Here is a 20,773-nt window from a genome sequence, read left to right on the forward strand (position 1 = left end):
AAGGGCCCATAAGTGTCCTTAAGTCTGATGTCTCATGCAGAGTCTGCTCTACAAAATCTCTTACTCAATCAAGTTTTATTTATTCACTTATGAGGCTAGCCTGTATCACAGTTGGATAGTTCCTGTTATTGGAAAACTCTTAATAGAGCACAAATGTTCTAATGTTTCATGTATTTATCATAGTTGTGGTCTCTGGAGCATTTAGGGAAAGCTCTTGAGGCAAATTTTAAAGTAATTCTTAATATGCTTTTCCCCATGATAGAAGCTATTTCTTTCAAGAGCTTATCACATAGGTATGTGTTCTACACAACTGCCTCTCAAATTAATAAATGCAGATGAATCACCAGGGGACGTTGTTAAAATGTGGACTCAGATTCAGTAAGTATGGAGTGGTTCTGAGATTCTGCACACCTACCTAGCTGCAAGGTTACAGTAATGTTGCTGGCCCAAGGACCACAATTTTAGTATTACAGTCTAGATAATACACAATACCAGGAGGTCTAGTAGGACAGCAGTTAGAGACTGCATAATCAGACTGGGGACAGTGACCTGTCCAAAGGTTATAAGAATGTCTTCAAATGTCTCAGGTTAAACATAAAGAGGCTCTTAATTTTGGAAACTGATCCTCCTGTCCATATGCATTCTTTGGAATGGTTCCATGGATTCATTCTAATACATGAGGTACCTTATCTGGCCACACTCCATTTTCTTGAGGTTTTAATTTTGTTTGAGAAAATAGGGCACAGGTTACCATTTTGATGCTATTTAATGATACATTAAAAAATAAAAGTCAGCCTGAAGTTATGAGCAGCTTGAGCAAAACGTAAAATGAGATCTTCAGCAGTTGAATTGTCTCACATCATACTTCAGTACAGGGAAGCAGTAAGGCCCTTCAAGGAAACGGAGATCGTTAGGATAATTGAAGACTGTAAATGTTGGACTCTCTAATTCTGTCAGTGAGAATCCATTATCTGTAGTGTATCAAACAGCACAAGAGAAGGAGAAATAGTAAAAGTCCCAAACACCAGTTCTAAATAGTAATCTGTATGTATGTACCGCAGCCAACAATCATGCATTAGCATTTAACTGTAACAGATTACATAGAAGCACAACTAATTAATTCTTCAAACAGGAGTCAAAGCACATACCAACTTCTCATATTTCTTTTGTGGTTATTGCCAGGAGTGTACTAATCCTTGCTGTGATGCACACACATGTGTATTGAAGCCAGGATTTACTTGTGCAGAAGGAGAATGCTGTGAATCTTGTCAGGTAAGATCGTGTCCCAGGAGAAGGTTTTTGTTTGTTTGTTTGTTTTGTTTTGTTTTGTTTCAGTTTAAGAATACGTAGGATATAAGAGTTTTCTAACCACTGGACAACCCTGCACTACAGATTCCAGAATGAAGCTAGGCTTGCAAGTACCTAACAGAGATTCTTGTGAGATGCTCCAACATCTGAGCAGTGGGCTGTGCTATGGCCTGGGGAGTGGAGAAACATCAAGTAGCAATTGGAGTTTTAGGAGGGAAGTCACATGACCAGCTCTATTCTTGCTCCTTTGTAAATAATCACCAATCTGTTTAACCTCAGCTGGGAGGATGGTTGAAATCCCAAGGGTGAGCTAAAAGGGAAAGGGGTTATATCAGGATTGGAAAGTGGTAGTGGCTAGTAAGTGAACAAACGTTCCTGAGGAAGACAACCAGAAACCCCAGTGGCTCTATCCAAAGGTTTATTGACACTTCTTTCACCCAACTTTATTGTGAACTCACAAAGAAAACAAATATATCTTATGCATCTTCAAATTCATCCAGAACCCAGCATAATTAAATTCATATTGAATGGCTGGATGAGAGAATATCTCTATGCACTTCCCTCCAGCAGTGAAAGCAAGGGTATTTTTCTCCACTTCATATGCAGGAATCTGATTTATTAGGACTGGAGATTTCCTCATTATAGGCAGGGGTTCCCAGTTTGAGGTGGGTAGGGGTAGGCAGGGCATGTACTGGATCCCTTGGAACAAAGAAAAGACAAGATAAATGAGAATACCTGCCCATTTCTTCATTTGATGTACATCCCAATTCTCCCTAAGGCTATTCTAATACCAAATTTCAAAACCATCATTTTGTCGTTCCTAAAATTACATGAGTGCCAACACATTTACAAATGAGAATGATTCTTGGTGGAATGCAGAAGAAAGCTATGATCCATCCTTAAAACATTTTTTAGATGAATGGGTCAACTTTCTGTCTACTTACTAAACCTTACCTACCTAAATGTATCCAGGATTTAGTCTCTTTGTATTTCCTCAACAGATAAAAAAAGCAGGGTCCATATGCAGACCAGCAGAAGATGAATGCGATTTTCCTGAGATGTGCACTGGCCACTCGCCTGCATGTCCTAAGGACCAGTTCAGAGTCAATGGATTTCCTTGCAAGAACTCAGAAGGCTACTGTTTCATGGGGAAATGTCCCACTCGTGGGGATCAGTGCTCTGAATTATTTGATGATGGTGAGAGATAATCACAGTGAAGGATTCACATAGATGATGGCCTCTATTTCTCTGTTATTGCCCTGTAGGAATTGGGTCAAGATCAGAGATAATGTCATGTGTGGCATTATTCCAAGATAATGCTTAGCATTTCTCTGTATATTGCCTGTCATATTCATTGATCTTAAGTCTAATATTAACTATCTCAGTATATGAGTTATGTATATTTGTTACTGTTTTATATCTCCAGCCTAAAATATTCTCCTGAGGCAATAGGATAGTTTTTAAATAATGTATTCCATTCTACTTCACTATGACATGATTCTGAAAGTTTAATTACATTAGAAAAATAAGGTCTTTTATGATTCATGGTAGTCATGCTTTTGTTTTACTTTTATACCATTTTTTACCCCAGAGGCAATAGAGAGTCATGATATCTGCTACAAGATGAATACAAAAGGAAATAAATTTGGGTACTGCAAAAACAAGGAAAACAGATTTCTTCCCTGTGAGGAGAAGTAAGTGCCCCGTGGAAAAAAAGTAATTTGCCTTCTTACGGCACTTTGTCAAAATCAGAATGGCTCCTGTCCCCAGAGCTGTTAACCTCTTTTTACTGAGATCAGGAGAAGAGGGAAATAAGGAAATCTTGGTGTCCTGATTAAAATTATGCTAATTCAAATTACTAATAAAAAAATTCTCCTGTAAACTTAAGCCAGTATTGATTTGTGAGGTTCACAGGGAAATCCAAAAGAAATACAATCATTTTACATTTTGTACAGACTCATCTCAGTTCTCAGGGCCAAGACTTTGCTCAGTGGTTTTCTCTGCCCATTCCAGCCTCCTTAACTTGGTGAGAAACCTGGATCTAGAAAAAGAGTGAATGGGAGGCTTCATTGCCAGCCTAGTCTCAAAAGTTGTATTTCTAGTTCCAAGTTTGAATATTCTCCCTTTCCTTCAGAGATGTCAGATGTGGAAAGATCTACTGCACTGGAGGGGAGCTTTCCTATCTCCTTGGAGAAGACAAGACCTATCACCTTAAGGATCCCCAGCAGAATGCTACTGTCATATGCAAAACCATTTTTTTATACCGTGATTCTACAGACATTGGCCTGGTGGCGTCAGGAACAAAATGCGGAGATGGAATGGTAAGACAAAAGCCCTTTGTTTTATTAAAATGTCTTAGTTCAATCCTTTAAAAACATTATTGGATACTGTAATTGGTTCCAAAGAGGCCTAGATATGGAAAAGGAAAAAATATTGACAAGTATTTTTTAATGAGGAGCAGAGAAGCAATAACGCTTAATAAATATCCATTTTGCCTAATTTTAGTCATGCCAAATGACATATAATTGTTACAAATGTGCTTAATTAGTAACTTACAATGGATTTCTAATGAAATTATAGACATGGATTTTTCTGATTAATGTGACTATAAAATAGCCTCACATCTTCAGTTATTTTATTCATTCAATCATATTTACTAGCCATATACTATGGTGCCACTGACTGTACAATAAAGATAAGCATACATGAGAATTTCACACAGTAAAAATTAAATGATTACAGTTCAACAAATTGCTTTCTTAGTGGTGTGACCAATGTACACTGATGTCTAAAGGAAAAGTGGCTGACTTTGCTTAGAGAAGATGAAATGGCATCTTCAATGAGTAACAACATTTCAGCTTTGACTTGAACATTTTAACACACAGGAAACGGGAGAAGACATTTTAGCAAAAAATGCCTGCACAATATGCAAAGGTACAAAGTGTATGGCATAATTCAGATAACCATCAATTTCAGAGTGGCTTGACCTTTGGGTTAAATGACAAAAGATGCAATTGAAGAGAAGACAGAATGGGACCGGTTTGGAAAGAGTTTTTTATGGCAAGATGACAATATTAGAATGTATACTCTAAACAATAGCTGGCTCATAAAGAATATATGGAAAACACATGATATTTTACCCCTAAAATCAGCTATTTGAAATTGAGTAGTTTCTCTATGTGATATACCTTCCCCTCTCTCTCTACACTATCACCAAAAATATTACAGTGATATTTGTATAGTGTGATAGAGAAATAAATTGGAAAACCAAAGTTCAGAATGTAAAAAAAAAAAACTAGAACTAAATATTTTAATAGAGACTTACATTTTGAGTCTATATATTTAACTATACTACTTCCTGTTAAAATGATTAAATGAATATCAACATGCTAAGAAATCTATGTTTGTGAAGATTAAGGTACGTATGCTAACCACAAGCTAAAAAATTCAAAGGTAGTCAGCAAGACAAAGTGTGAAGCCTCAGGTTGATGAAAATACCAAAAGATTTGCTATTCACCTCAGATACGAAAAACCAGCCTGAAATACATAGTGTTTCCTTCTTTAAGAGTGGCAAGGACTGAAGAAAGGGGCTGATAGAAAGGCAGTTGTGAAGAAATCCACCTCCATCTCCTAAGTACACTGTGACCATGTACTTTGCATAGAGAGCTTATTCCTGCAAGAGAAGGCTTAGAGCAGAAGTACATCCATCACAGCGGTGCCAGTTCTTCAGCCAAATTCTAAGGAGGAAATTAATGCATAGTTAATGCTGGTCTATGTAGGTATCACAATGATGTGAGTGGGAAAAAAAATCTTCATTTTGGCATTGATATACTATTTTTAGACTATGAGTTACGGGACCTTATTCAAATCTGTTGTTTCAGCAGGGCTTCTCTAAAACCAAAGGACAAGAAAAGGAGTAGGCTAACGAGACAGAAAACATTTTGGTAATAATTGTCCCACTCCAACCAAACAGCAGTGAAAAATTCAGTGGTCTGACTCCTTCTACATCAGCAAGGATCAAGTGGGAAGCCTAGTCTTCCATTTTCTTCCAGCTCTAACAGATGCCCTGCCTCCAGATAGGGTTTCAGGGGAGGCTTATGGGGAGTCAGGACATTCACCACAGCTCAGTAGTGGTGAATTCTTCCAACCCCACAGTGTCATGAAAGTATGTGAGGAGGCTGGGTTTCCACCCTAGCTGGCATGAGTGAGGCAGTGATTCTGCTAAAACAACAGGTTTGAATAAGATCCCATAGGTCATAGTCCCCAAAGTATCTAGAATACAAGTGAGTCACTCTTCATACAAAGAACCAGGGAAATCTCAATTGAAATGACAAAAGACAATCTCTAGATGCAACAACAAGGTGGCACATATGTTGGAATTACCTGACAAGGAATTTTAAAGCTGCCTTTATAAAAATGCTTCAGTGAACAAATATGCACACACTTGAAATAAATGGAAAAATAGAAGGTCTCAGCAAAATAACAAACTTCCAACAAAGATGTATAAAATATAAGTAAGAGCCAAATGGAAATTTTAGAACTGAAAAATTACAATATGGGAATAAAAAAATTCAGTGAATGAGTTCAACAGAAGAATGGAGGGAATCGAAGAAAGAATCAATGAATTTAAAGAAAAAAATAAAAATTATTCAATCTCAATTGCCATTTCAAGTAAAGGTAAACATAAGGTAGATCTGGAGCAAAGATGATTCTTGTTATGTTTTAGCAAACCGACTGGTAGCATTTTACCCCTTCTCTAGAGATTTGTGGAACTGTGAACTGAAGAGAGATGATTTAGGGTATCTGGTGGAAGAAATTTCTAAGCAGCAAAGCATTCAAGAGGTGACTTGGGTGCTGTTAAAGGCATTCAGTTTTATAAGGGAAGCAGAGCATAAAAGTTCAGAAAATTTGCAGCCTGACAATGTGATAGAAAAAAACAATTTTTTTTCTGAGGAGAAATTGAAGCTGACTGCAGAAATCTGCATAAGAAATGAGAAGCCAAATGTTTATTCCAAAGACAACAGGGAAAATGTCTCCAGAACATGTCAGAGGTCTTCATGGCAGCCCCTCTTATCACAGGTCCAGAGGCCTAGGAGAAAACGGTTTCATGGGCCAGGCTCAGGGTCTCCGTGCTGTGTGTTGTGTGCAGTCTAGGGACTTGGTGACCTGCATCCCAGCCACTCCAGCCGTGACTAAAAGGCGTCATGGTACAGCTTGGGCTGTTGCTTCAGAGGGTGGAAGTCCCAGGCCTTGGCAGCCTCCATGTGGTGTTGAGCCTGCAGGTGCACAGAAGTCAAGAATTGAGATTTGGGAACCTCGGCCTAGATTTCAGAAGATGTGTGGAAATGCCTGGCTGCCCAGGCAAAAGTTTGCTGCAGGAGTGGGGCCTTCATGGAGAATCTCTGCTAGGGCAGTGTGGATGGGAAATGTAGAGTCAGATCCCCCACACACAGTCCTTGCTGGGGCACTGCCTAGTGGAGCTGTAAGAAAAGGGCCCCTGTCCTCCAGACCCCAGAATCATAGGTCCACCCACAGTTTGCACTGTGCACCTGGAAAAGCTGCAAACACTCAATGCCAGCCCGTGGAAGCAGCCGGGAGGGAGGCTGTACCCTCTAAAACCACAGAGGCAGAGCTACTCAAGACTCTGGGAACCCACCTCTTGCATCAGTGTGACCTGGATGTGAGACATGGAATCAAAGGGGATCATTTTGGAGCTTTAAGATTTGACTGCCCTGCTGGATTCAGACTTGCATGGGGCCTATTAGCCCTTTTGTTTTGGCCAATTTCTCCCATTTGGAATGGCTGTATTTATCCAATGCCTGTACCCCCATTGTATCCAGGAAGTAAGTAACTTGCTTTTGATTTTACAGGCTTATAGGTGGAAGGGACTTGCCTTGTGCTAAATGAGACTTTGGACTGTGGACTTTTGAGTTAATGCTGAAATGAGTTAAGTCTCTGGGGGACTGTTGGGAAGGCATGATTGGTTTTAAAATGTGAGGACATGAGATTTGGGAGCAGCCAGGGATGGAATGATGTGGTTTGACTGTGTCTCCACCCAAATCTTATCTTGAATTCCCACACTTTGTGGGAGGGACCCACTGGCAGGTAAGTGAATCATGAGAGCAGGTCTTTCCCATGCTGTTCTCCTGACAGTAAGTCTCATGAGATCTGATGGTTATTATAAGGTTGAGTTTTCCTGCACAAGTTCACTCTTTGCCTGCTGCCATCCATGTAAGACGTGACTTGCTCCTCCTTGCTTTTTGCCAAGATTATGAGACTTCCCCAGTCACGTGGAACTGTAAGTTCAATTAAACCTCTTTCTTTTGTAAATTGCCCAGTCTCGTGTATGTCTTTATCAGCAGCATGAAAACAAACTAATACAATGTTCAAAAATTTCCTCCTTTATCAAGAAAAAGTTTTTGAATGAAATTTTAAAAGATATTAAATCTATATTAAAACGTGTAATTTGAGATCAAAGAGCATTGCCTTCAAAGTACAAAATATGGTTACTGGTTTATATGTAATGTGGGCAGTAAACCACTGAATGGATATTACAAAAAAAATCAATAAGTTAGACGCTAAACTTCTTTACACAATAAAATAAAGGAATTTTAAAAATCAAAGAAAATAAATAAAAGCAGGAAATAGATTTCTAAAACATTCATCACAGATTTAATACGAATTCTAAATTTAAAAAACAGAAGAGAGGTGAAAATATAATTAATGAAATAATCACAATGTGTCCCTGATCTGAAGAATATATGAAAAAATTCACTTAGTACCAGGAGAAATTTATAGAAAGAGATGAGTGCTTTTACTTACCCTCATGCCTTGAATGTCAAAAATAAAGAATACATGCCATAAGTAAAAAGGAGAAAAGGTCATTAATTTGCTACAGAAAGAAATATCAGGTTACCTTAATACTTGTCTGCAACAAGTATCCAGAAGACAATGGAGCAACATCTACAGAGCTTTGGGGAACATAATTGTTGAGACCCTAAAACTATATTTACAGCCAAGTTATTATTCAGACAGAAAAGCAATAGAATGACACTCTCACACATATTATAACTAATGAAATATATAGTAATATGTAGACTCCACCTGTTTTTTGAAAAGACAAATAGTTCAGAATGTATTCCAGCCAACAGAGAAATAAATTTAAATTTAGAAGGTAAAATAAGGAGATAGGATATTAAAGAAATGATTGCAAGCAACAAAATCTATAAGACTTTTAAGTAAATTCTAGTTATTAATTATAATATATTACAGCGATGTAAAAAATCTCAGGAATAATAAATAATTTTGACAATGTAGAATCTGATTTACTCGATCAAAAACTTGAACTGAGAGAAAGAGGAAGGAAGTAAAAACATGATAAATTTCTTATCTTACAGAAGGAGGAATTAATGGTGATTTTTTTCTTGAAAATGATAGAATTATTTAGATTTAAATATATTAATGTTAACCAAATTAACCTTTAGAAATTAGCATATATAGCTTTCAAATTAGAGAGAACAATAGTTGAATAAAAGTGATAAATATAGTAAAAGGTAAGCTACAATGTCTAATGTTGGAAATCAAGTAATTAAAATGAAAGGAGTAAGAGTGTATATATATCACTTATTCCAATAAATATGGATGCATTATGTTCTCCCTACAGAAAATGTAAATATAATATGGATACATTAAGTTCTCCCTATAGAAAATGCAAATATAATCTTTGAATTGGTGGCAATAAATGTTTAATTATAAATAAAATTAAAAACAGTTAAAAATTAAATAAATGCGTAAGGATGAACCAGGCAAAGACCAAAAATAACAAAACCAATAATATTTTGGTGATCAAATTTACCAAGAGAAAGGAAAATTTAAGGCAAAAATATTAAACGCAAATAAGATTAATTGATATTAATAAAATGCCCAACCATCAACTGTGGTATAATAAACATACATTGTTAAACCAAATCAAAAGAAAAACTTCATTGAAACAAAAGAAACTGTTGCAATTACAGTTGTAGAATCTTTGACAGATTAATGTTGAAATAATTACTCAGAACATAAACATTTTAATGAGTTTAAAATATTTGTTTGCATGTATAGTACACTCCTCAAACATTTATAGAGGATTTCTCTATCCACAGAAGACACTACATGTGTAATTTTACAATAGGAAAAATTACATAACTTATAATTAAATCATGTAAATTGAAAAATTTCATATGTAAATTACATGCAAAATTGTGTGCTTCACATGCATTACATGAAATTACAATTTCACATTAAGTCATTTTAATTCATGCTTGATTACTTCATTTCTAGGTGTGCAACAATGGTGAATGTCTAAACATGGAAAAGGTCTATAACTCAACCAATTGCCCCTCTCAGTGCCATGAAAATCCTGTAAGATATGACTGCTTTTAAAATTAATGTCTTATCAGCCATATATTTACTTTATTCCTCAGCCTGTATGTGCATGTATATGTATGTATATATGTATGTTTGCTGCTTTCTAAGTCAAATATATATTTGGGATTCATTTTTTCATGTGTTATCAGCAAAATTGATCCAACGAGCTAAACCACATATTATTATACATAGATATAGCCCGTGTTACATGTAAAGTTTTCATTATGGTACTGGTTATCTAGAAATTCAGTGATTAATGTATGCATAAAGTTTAAATCTGATGTTTAAAGTTGAATCTATTACAATATGTCTTATAGTTAAATTACACCAATGTCAAGTTAAGCTTTTGAGAAAATTGGCAAACATTGTATATGTTTTCACTTAATAAACACTAATACCAGCAATTACTAACAGTTTATGCCTAATATCACTCATATGTTGGGTTAATCAGTAATACTTATATAGTAATACACACACACACACACACATATATATATATCAGCTTACCATATTTATCATACATATCATATATTTATCTAGAAAGATAAATCATGCTGTCTTGTTCATCTGCCTTTGAATTGTCAGTATCATTCTCTTATTCAAAGGCCATTTTCAAAGATGGTTGCTTCTTGTATTTTGTTTACTTATTTTTATGCATCATTGATTTTGTTAGGCGTTTAATTAACTAATAAAAAGTTTGTGCTTGTGCTTGTGTGCATGTATGTTTGATGTAGAGGTAGTACTAAAGTAAGTGAGTTGCAGAACACAACTTATATCAGTCATTAGAGAAAATATCGTTGACTGCTCTTCCAGATGGATGACCATGAACTCCAGTGCCACTGTGAGGAAGGACAGGCACCTGTAGCCTGGGAAGAAACCTTAAATGTTACCAGTGAGCATCCTAAAACAAAATCTTTCATATATCAAAAGCCTACCCAGCGAAAAAAGTTGTTTTTCTTATTTTTCAAGTCTGCTACTTATTTGTTGTGTTTTGATATGGATTTGTATGGTCTTCATATTATTTTGCATGAATACCCAAATTGATTTTACTGCAATTCCCTTTTATAGCCAGTGTAGTCTCTTCTAGCTCAATTCGATTTTCTTAGGTCTTCTACAAATCCTCAACACACAACGGCTTTTCTGGAGTTAATAACTGACAACCAAATCTCTTCCTGATGATTGTGGTTCCCTTAAATATAATGGAATACTGGGTGGAGTGTCAGTTGCAAATACAAATGGTAATTTGTATAATGTTTGGGTTCTTTACATAAAAATAATTGAAAGGAGAATCAAAGTCCTATAGAAAGGAATAAGGAGCACTGTAACAGCTCCATTAAATGTTAACATTCCACTGTTTTACAACTGATACCCTGGCTGAAGTCCGTGTTTTTTCATGTTGCAGATGTTGCCATCTTGGTTGTTGTGCTTGTCCTGGTTATTGTCGGTATCGGAGTTCTCATACTATTAATTCGTTACCAAAAATGTATCAAGTTGAAGCAAGTTCAGAGGTACATATGCATTTTCTATGTGTTGAAGGGAATTGTTCCTAAGAATATATAAGCTTTGTAGTTATAGAGGATATTCGATGGGGGGAAGTATAAGCTTCTTACTGAAGATGGGGTAAGAATAGTAGTAACTCAAACTTTTACGTACTTGCTCCTATCCAGATGCTAATATCAATGATTCCCAAACTTTGTGCACATTGAAATCACCAATGGATCTTTCAAAAAATACCAATGTGGGTTGAAGACATTGTGATTTAATTGTCATTGGGTATAACTTGAGCATCAGTATTTAAAAAATCTTGTAGATGATTTAATTTTAGCCATAAGTGTATACCATAGTTTGTTTATCCCATAGTTTCTGATTCTTCCCACATCAAGAATCAGAAAGGTGACATCACTGAAGATTGTATAGTATTAAGTTGATAATTAGCCAATATAAAAAGCATTATTTCAATATATCTAACACTGTAACGAAATGGAAACTTTTGAAATATAAAAATTGCTAAAGCTTACTCATGAAGAAATAAATAACCTGAATAGCCCTGTATCTAATAAATTAGGTGTTCAATTTCCTTCTTGACAGCCCACCTATAGAAACCCTGGGAGTGGAGAATAAAGGATACTTTGGTAATGAGCAGCAGATGAGGACTGAGCCAATCCTGCCAGAAATTCATTTCCTAAATGTAAGAAACTTCCATTTGCAACAGTTAGTTAATTGATTTTCTTAAGTAGCTGTGTGTGTTTAAAATGGAACCCGTCCTAAGCTAAGTGATGTGGGAGGTGCAGAGGAGTAATTTAACATGGTTCCACACACACGTGAAGCTTTGAATCTACATGTAGGGAAAGAAAAGAGGACTGGATTCAAAACAAATATGGAACAATAACCAAGATACTATAGCAGAGCAGAATATATTGGTTGAATAAAATATTAATTTGTGCACTATTGTAAAAATGTACAAGCATAAACCACAGTGCGAGCCATAAAGCAAGTCTTAACAAACTTGAAAGAATTGAGCCAGGCACAGTGGCTCATGCCTGTAATCCCAAAACTTTTGAAGGTTGAGATGGGCAGATCACCTGAATTTGAGACGAGCCTGGCCAACATGGTAAAACCCCGTATCTACTAAAAATATAAAGAAAAAAGAAACAAGAAAGAAAAGAATTGTAGCCACATAAAATATATTCTCAGAATTAAATTACAATAGAAATAATGGAAAGATACTACTAATTAGAAAAATTCTCAGTTGAAAATTAGATAACAAATTCTAAGGAACTCAAATTTCAAAAGAATAATCAAAAGGGAAATTAGAAAGTATTTTAACATGGATGAAAATTAAATACCACGTACCAAAACATGTGGGTGTAGTAAAATCAGTAAAGGAAAATTTATACTGCTTATCTGCTTATGTTTGAAAAGAAGAAAAGTAAAAGATCAATGACCTCAGCTTTTACTTTAAGAAACTAGAAAAGTAAAGAAAATGAAGCCCAATATATGCAGAGGAAAAGAAAAAGTAAATATCTGATTGGTCACTAACGAAATAGAAAACAGAAAAATAACAGAGAAAATGTATTTTGAGAAGATTAATAAATTTTATAATCCTCCAGCCAGTCTAACTAGTTAGTACGTATTATTAACATCAAGAATCAGGAAGGCAACATCAATGAAGATACTATAAATATTAAGTTGATAATTATAAAATATTATGAAAAACCTTATTTTAATAGACTTGACAGTGCAATGAAATGGAAAATTTTAAAAGATAAAAATTACTAAAGCTTACTCATGAAGAAACAGATAACCTGAATAACTCTGCATCTAATAAGTTAAATTTGTAGTAAAAACCTTTCCACAAACAAAAAAATATTTGGCCCCTATGACTCTACTGGTGAATTCTATTTAAAAATTCATGAAGACATAACACCAATTCTACATAAACTTTTCCAGATAATTGGAAAGAAGGAGGAAATTCCCAATTTATTTTATGAGGCCAATATTTCTCTGACAACTACTTATAAAAGTCATTACAAGAAGGAAGCACTACTTACTAATACACTAACAAATATAGGTGCACGAATTATTATTAGATTTTAGCCAATTGAATCTCATGATAAATGTTAATGCATCATGATCATATATAAAGGATAATAAATCATTATCAAGTGTTACTGCAATAATACAAAGAAACTTTAACATTCAAAAAAGCAATGAGGCTAGTTCACTGTATTATCAGGGAAAGTGTAAAATCATATGATCATGTCAATAGATGCAGATAAATTATTTGAAAAAATTATATCTATTCCTGAGAAAATTCAGTAAACTAGAAATGTAAGCAATATATGAAGATCTAAGAAAAATGTTGAAAATCCCACAGAAGTTCCTGCAAATCACAGCTTGTTCAATAATTGTAGCAACAGCTATAAATTCCAATACATTCCATCCACTTAAAAAACTGTTAGAATGGTGATCATTAAAAAGTCAGGAAACAACAGATGCTGGAGAGGATGGAGAGAAATAGGAATGCTTTTACACTGTTGGTGGGAGTATAAATTAGTTCAACCATTGTGGAAGACAGTGTGGCAATTCCTCAAGGATCTAGAACTAGAAATACCATTTGACCCAGCAATCCCATTACTGGGTATATACCCAAAGGATTATAAATCATTCTACTATAAAGACACATGCACAAGTATGTTTATTGTGGCACTATTCATAATAGCAAAGACTTGGAACCACCACAAATGGCTATCAATGATAGACTGGATAAAGAAAATGTGGCACATATACACCATGGAATACTATGCAGCCATAAAAAAGGATGAGTTCATGTCCTTTGCAGGGACATGGATGAAGCTGGAAACCATCATTCTCAGCAAACTATCACGAGAACAGAAAACCTAACACTGCACATTCTCACTCATAAATGGGGGGCGAACAGTGAGAACACATGGACCCAGGGAGGGGACCATCACACACTGGGGCCTGTCGGGGGATGGGGGACAAGGGGAGGGATAGCATTAGGAGAAATACCTAATGTAGGTGATAGGTTGATGGGTTCAGCAAACCACCATGCCACATGTATACCTGTGTAATAAACCTGCATGTTCTGCACATGTACCCCAGAACTTCAAGTATAAAAATAATATAACATTAAACAAACAAACAAACAAACAGAGTGGCCAGGCACAGTGGTTCACAGCTATAATTGTAGCACTTTGAGAGGCTAAGCCAAGAGGGTAATTTGAGGCAAGGAGTTCTAGACCAGGCTGGGTAATATGGCAAGCCTTTGTCTATATAAAAAAAGAAAAAAATAGCCAAGCATAATGGTGCACACCTGTAGTCCCTAGCTAGATGAGAGACTGAGGCACCGAAAACCTCTGGAGCCCAGGATTTCCAGGCTGCAGTGAGCTATGATCATGCCACTGCATTCCAGCCTGGGCTACAGAGTGATACCCTATCTCAAAAAAAAAACCAGTAACAACAACGATCAAGACAAAACCTGTAAGCAAAGAGTAAGAAACTACAAAGGCATTAGCTTTTTTAAAAAAATTAGCTGATGAAGAAGGCATCATTCTTGATAAGATTATCTCTTTAAAATGATGAATCTGCCCATTAGGATTTAAGTCATGAAGAAGGGATCAAAAGGCCCCAATTGTAAGGTTAATAATTAACTGACTGTTGCTAGATGCAAGTGCCAAAAAAATATAATGTTGCCAGTATTTTTAAATCAGGGTATTTTTGGTTGGTGGGGTGGTCTGGTCTGGTTATACAGTTCCAGAGGTTTTGAATGCTTTGCCATGGCTTTAGGCATGCCAAAAGCTTTGTGATTTTTACTGGACAATGTTGCAGAGCATGTCCCCACTCTATGCCCCAGAACACATATGTGACATTTTAGTGGAAATGCCTCTGCTGAATTTCACTGGAGTATAGAGATAGTGAATCTTTCTCTGGTTATATATGGTTGTTAGTTATCATTTTTATCCATTTTTACTCTTTATTATGCCAGCTGTGACTCCAAGAAGGTAAAACTGAGTCTTAATTGTCCATTAGAATGAACAAAAAAAAAAGTGTGTGTTTTTTTTTAAGTTTACATTGAGATTTTCAGGAATGAAACCACATGATACTAATATAATTCTCATTCATTTGTCTTGAGGTTTAAATGAGAAGTTGTATGTAAATACACCTAGCACAGTGAAGGGTATATACTTGGCACTTAATATGTGTTATTTTAATCTACTATGCCTCATGTGCTGCTAAAGTTACTTTCCTAATTACATTTTCCTTAAATTAATACGTTAAAATAGGTGAACTTCCAGAGAGAGGAGTCAGGAAAGGTAGGCTGAGTACTGGTCAGTGATGAATAACCATAGAGCCTAGGACATATTTGTTACAATTCTTGATTCTAAGCTTCCTTTAAGGGCTTTTGGTTTTTTGGTTAAATGAGGGGCACCCAGAAGAGAAGAAGAATAAATATCTGCTGAATATGTGAATAAATTCAATTTACTGCTGATGGCATATACACCATGATATTAACACAGATAGCAGAGCTGGATCCTCAAACATCACATTTAGGGTTTTTATATTTTTTGGCATGAAATATTATAAACAATAATGATTTAACTGATGCTTATTTGACACAGTTACCCACTAAAGACCAGTCCTCAGCAAAACTGGGGTTTGGGAGAAGTCTGTCTTTGGCGTCTTTTACCTGTTATGTTAATGATGCTTGTTTTTTGTTTGTTTTTACTCTCCCTGCTCTGGCATCCAGGGCCTCTCCCAGATCCTGCTTCCACTGAACCATGCTTTCTAGTTGTATTAATATCTACTGGGGAGTTAACAGAACACACTTTAAAGAGGGAAACTTCATTTAGGAATTTTTATATTTTGATAGGAAATTGTGGAGTTTCTCAAAGACATTCAAGGCCCAAAAGAATGTGGCTGGTTGGGGAATTTCAGGCATACAGCCAATTAGTGATAGTAAGATTTGGTGGCTAACAGACCTGCCTCATCATATTCATATCACAACGTATAAATCCCCACTCTTCTTATATGTAAATTTGTCTTATAGAGAGGTCCTGAGATAGACTCATGTGTTGTAGGATAACAACCTAAGCAAGAATATGAGGTCTGGGTCTTTTAGTATTTGTATACTTACTAGGAATTGCAGATTAATAGTATCTCTTTTCACTAGCAGAGAACTCCAGAATCCTTGGAAAGCCTGCCCACCAATTTTTCAAGTCCTCACTACATCACACTGGTATGTCCCCTCCCCTTCCTCTTGGCGGCGGCCTGTGTCCTTTCCAATACTAATTTTCATGAAACCTAATCATTTGTTGGTTCCTTGAAAAGGACCAATAATATAACATGGATAGCTCTCTGACTGGAGGTAGAAATGGGACACCCTGACACTCTGGCATAGAGACCTACTTCTTAACAGGGTGGAGGTTAGGGTGAGGAGGGGGAAGTGAGTCAGGTAAGTCCCGGGGCAGACTCAGTTTTTGTTTAAAATGTTGGCATTTCGTTTATCTTGATACATTCATTTTCTTGCAAGTTAATTTTGATATTTTAAACGAACACATTAGCATGCAATTTATCTTAATTACTGAATTAGTTTTCTCCCCTTAAATTCTGCCCCTGAGACCAATGCCTCAGTCACCTCACTCTAGTCCTGGCCCCTGTTCTGAAAGGTAAAACACAGCAATGGTTTTCAGTAAGCCAGAGGCTCTCCCCTGGAACCCTTAGTTAGCCGAGGCAGTATAATCCCTGCATCTTTATTTATAAGGGAGAAACAAAATACTAGCACATATTAGCATACACATGCATTAGAGACTGAGTCAACACACACACACACACACACACACACACACACACACACACACACTCATAAAATAGAACCACTACAGGATTTCTAGGGATTGCCCAAATGACTAGAATCTCCATCTCTACATCCTCAAGGTTACTCAGTAGAGCACTTCTTATTCAGAACTGGGTGCTGAATGCACACAGATTTTCAACTCTGTATTTTTAAAAGCAGCCATTCTTGTTAAGCTTTCTTTATGGATGACTAAAATGCTGTGATTAGTTGATTAGTTTATAATCTGCGCTTGCACACGATCCTCAATCACACAAAAGGATTACAGAAAGTGGCAGACAGCCGGGGGAGTTGTATGAATGAATTATTTCTTGAACCCATGCAGTCCATGTTTAAAATCAATTTCACTGAGATTCCAATAGAGATGTTATCGGAATGAAAGTGCTAATACTTAAAAAGTGTTTGCAAATCTCTTACCTAATGTATTCTAGGGAAGATTCACAAGTTTTACAATCAATAATGGTTTCTGATACAGCTTTGCTTAACCAGCACTATCTATTCTCCTTTCCCCCAGTCCCATAGGAATTTACAAACTGTCTTAAGCAATTTACAAACAGCCCTGGATTTTTCAAGGAGCAAGCAGAGGTGGTCTGCTCATGTGTATGTGTGTACATGCATGTCCGTGTGTGGATGCGCATGCGTGTAACATCTGGTGCAGCTCCTAATGCAACATAATTTATTTATTATAGAAACCTGCAAGGAAAGATTCAAGAGGAATCGCAGATCCCAATCAAAGTGCCAAGTGGTAGGTTACCCTGACAGATGGTACCTCCCGTTTTTATTTTTCAAATGCTGGCATAGTTATGTGTTCTTTACCTACTCATTGATTCACTGGGGACATCCTCTGTACTTATCAACAGATTAAGAAGGTTAGAATTTTTTTTTTTTTTTTTGCTGATATGCTTAAATTTCTAATATATAATTCTGCTAAGGATGTTTTAATCCAAAACTTTCAAACTGGACGAACAGAGCAATCTAGAATTCAACAGTGCCAGAATCTCAATACAGGTTAGGAATATTGAAGGCAGCACTATTCTTTCAGACTTCTGTTGGTCAGAGTATACATACCTACAGGTTTTCTTCAAGTATGTTAAAGGGCTTTAGTAATGTTGGAAACCACAGAAAAGAAACAGTTTCCTTCATGATTGCTTTTCTAAATTTTTTATTTATCGAATCAATAAATGGGAGGGCTGACTTCACATTCGATTTAGTGTGTCTATATCAGAAAATGTATTCAAAAATTGTGATTTATGTCAAAGGGAAAGAAAATGATTATGGCTTGAACACATTTTGAGTTTGTTTTCATTTCTTCCTCCTTTATTTTTGCTGAGTTTTTACAGTGCAGTAGGCACCGGATTAGTGTGAAGGTTCTTCCACAGAGCATTCTTATGAGGAATCTTGCTTAATACAGACCTACCGCCCCCCTCCACTGAAAAGCAGGGTATTTTCTAATGATCCTTCCACTCCACAATGACAAACCTGTCCCACAGAGAGCAGCGAGTGAAGACACTCCTTAGTGCCAGCAAACTGTTTGGCATGCCATAATGGAAAACAAAATTATCTTCTTTCTTTCATAATAGGCCTATTTATTTTATAACTGCTTAATTAGCAATAGCTAGGGAGATCTATAAAAGCATGAATAAATGTAGGACTACGGAACCCAGAAAGGTTATTCTAATTAGTAGATATAAATGAGTAATGGAAATACACGGTTCACATATTTCATAGTAAACAACTTATCTTTAACCATCTGTTTCTATTTAGAGCTTGAAGTTGGATATCCAAAATGGCTGTGCAAGCCTGGACTTGGGATTCTGGATGCAAGATCTTTACAACCTTACCTAGATATCTGCTACTCAAATTTTTGGTAGTTTTTCAAATGTCCTCTATCCTGACATAAAATGTTTAAGAGAAGCAACTTCTTCCTGTTAATATTTACCGGTAGAATTCACACCCTCTATCATAAACATATGCTGCAGAAAAAAATTTCTCGTCGTCTTTCAAATGCTCTTTACTGCAATATAAAAATTTGTACCCTTGCCGTAGTATTTTCCTACAAAATGTTACTCTAGTTTCTTTTAAGAGTCCAAACTTTGAGGATGATAACTTACAGTCGAGGAAGAAAACATTGCATATATAAAGTTACTTCTTTGGAAATGTAAAAGTAATTTTTAAAACTTGAAATCATTAGCACTAACTCTGGTTTAAATGAAATTCCTGCAGAAATGCCAAAGAAGGCAGGGCAGAGTGGCATGGATTCTACTAGTTAATTAAAAGTGAAAGAGGCAGAAGAATAGTGGACAGAACTGCAGGATAGTCCTTAAAATAATGGTGGTAGGAAAGGAAAACACATAATGCTCCTGGCAATTCTAAATTCCTAGGTTTACCTCTCTAGAATTCCTTAAGAAGCTGACAGAGAAATCAGAGGGTTACAAGAATTTCAGAAAAGGTACTTCAAGTGAGGACATACTCAAAACTCCTACGAAGGGTTTCTAAGGTCTTTATCATGTGCTACTTGACAACGTGCCATTTCTGTGCCGTCTCCACCCCCTCCCTGTCCGTTTGTTACGGGATGGGGGGGTTACCCTGGGAATGATTTCAGCTGCTGCTTACACAGATGCCTCTCAAGGTGTTCTTTTGTGTCCTCTATTTTCTTCTTGTGAACTGTTAAAGCTACATGCAATATTTTTTTTTTCCATTTACTGAAATAAAGTTTTCAAGTGCTAAATAAAAATGTTCTGACTCAATGAAATAAAGGCTACAACGGAAGGAAGAAAGACTGTTGTCCTTGTTGACATTTTTCTTGCTCTGCTGACTTGTCTTTCTCCTGGAGCGGAGCCTGCCTGCAGCACAGCACAGCAGTGACTCAGCACTGGATACCACAGGAGCTTTCCTACGGCGCCTGTTGTTCTAATCAAAGCTGCTACTTTAAGAAAGGGTGTTGACAAATGTGTACTTAAAGCCAAGGAAACTAATTTAAGCATTTTATGTAAATTTGAGGGGAAGAAAACCCCAGAAGCTCCACATCTGATATATGCTTTCCTCATTAAAGCAAACAATAAGCCTCTGATGTCCAAAATTAAGGAACAGCCACATCTTCCTATTCTCCTGAACGTTGCGTATGTGGATGAACAAAGCACATTTTGATGATATCGTATTTCCTTTATAAAAGGATCACCTTTCTGATTCATTATTTTTGTATTGTCTCCATATCTCTTTCAGACAAAATCCTCCCTCCATTACTTCTGTCTTGGGCTCCATATTTAACTAACTGCTACTTTCTGGTGATGTTTTCTTCAAAGTTCTTCTCTCTCCAATAATAAACATCTCTTATACCCCCTCCATTCTCCCAACTCATTGCTTCCTGTTCAGATCTCTTTAGATTTCTAATTTGCTTCCCTTTTCTTTCAACAACCTCAGAAGCCTCTGACAGTTAAGCTCCTTTTCAATTTTAGGTCACGTTCTCCAAGTTTTGTCCATATGTAGACCCCAAGCCTTAGGACTTTCTATTCCTTTTAAATGCTGTTAGGAAGCCTCTCCTTCCAATGTCTACAGAGCAGAATCAAACATCACAGCTCCTCGTTACTTGTTGACCCCTTGTCAGCCCAGTTCTGCCATGGCCGTGGAGCCAGTTACTGGCCATGATTTCCCGGGAATGGACATTGGGAGTCCCCACCCTAT

The 20,773-nt window shown here is 36.4% G+C and overlaps 1 protein-coding gene and 1 long non-coding RNA gene across 2 annotated transcripts in view; one reads left to right on the forward strand and one right to left on the reverse strand.

Moving 5' to 3' along the window:
- Positions 1-19,869, forward strand: part of ADAM7 (ADAM metallopeptidase domain 7) — a 63,638-nt gene extending 43,769 nt beyond the window's left edge. The window contains exons 13-22 of the mRNA XM_023216864.2: positions 1,183-1,272; positions 2,310-2,505; positions 2,900-3,002; positions 3,443-3,629; positions 9,631-9,711; positions 10,531-10,609; positions 11,120-11,225; positions 11,806-11,905; positions 17,782-17,837; positions 18,857-19,869. Of these exons, the coding sequence (XP_023072632.2) occupies positions 1,183-1,272; positions 2,310-2,505; positions 2,900-3,002; positions 3,443-3,629; positions 9,631-9,711; positions 10,531-10,609; positions 11,120-11,225; positions 11,806-11,905; positions 17,782-17,837; position 18,857 (999 nt within the window). The 3' untranslated portion in view covers positions 18,858-19,869. The remainder of the gene's footprint in view (positions 1-1,182; positions 1,273-2,309; positions 2,506-2,899; positions 3,003-3,442; positions 3,630-9,630; positions 9,712-10,530; positions 10,610-11,119; positions 11,226-11,805; positions 11,906-17,781; positions 17,838-18,856) is intronic.
- On the reverse strand, positions 696-2,541 carry LOC111545773. The gene is made up of 2 exons (XR_002732539.1): positions 2,267-2,541; positions 696-890 (listed from the first exon to the last, which is right to left on the reverse strand). It is a non-coding gene; the product is annotated as an uncharacterized LOC111545773 (long non-coding RNA).
- Positions 19,870-20,773: the final 904 nt, after the last annotated feature.

Source organism: Piliocolobus tephrosceles, chromosome 7 (genome assembly GCF_002776525.5).
Source record: "Piliocolobus tephrosceles isolate RC106 chromosome 7, ASM277652v3, whole genome shotgun sequence".
Taxonomy (NCBI): domain Eukaryota; kingdom Metazoa; phylum Chordata; class Mammalia; order Primates; family Cercopithecidae; genus Piliocolobus; species Piliocolobus tephrosceles.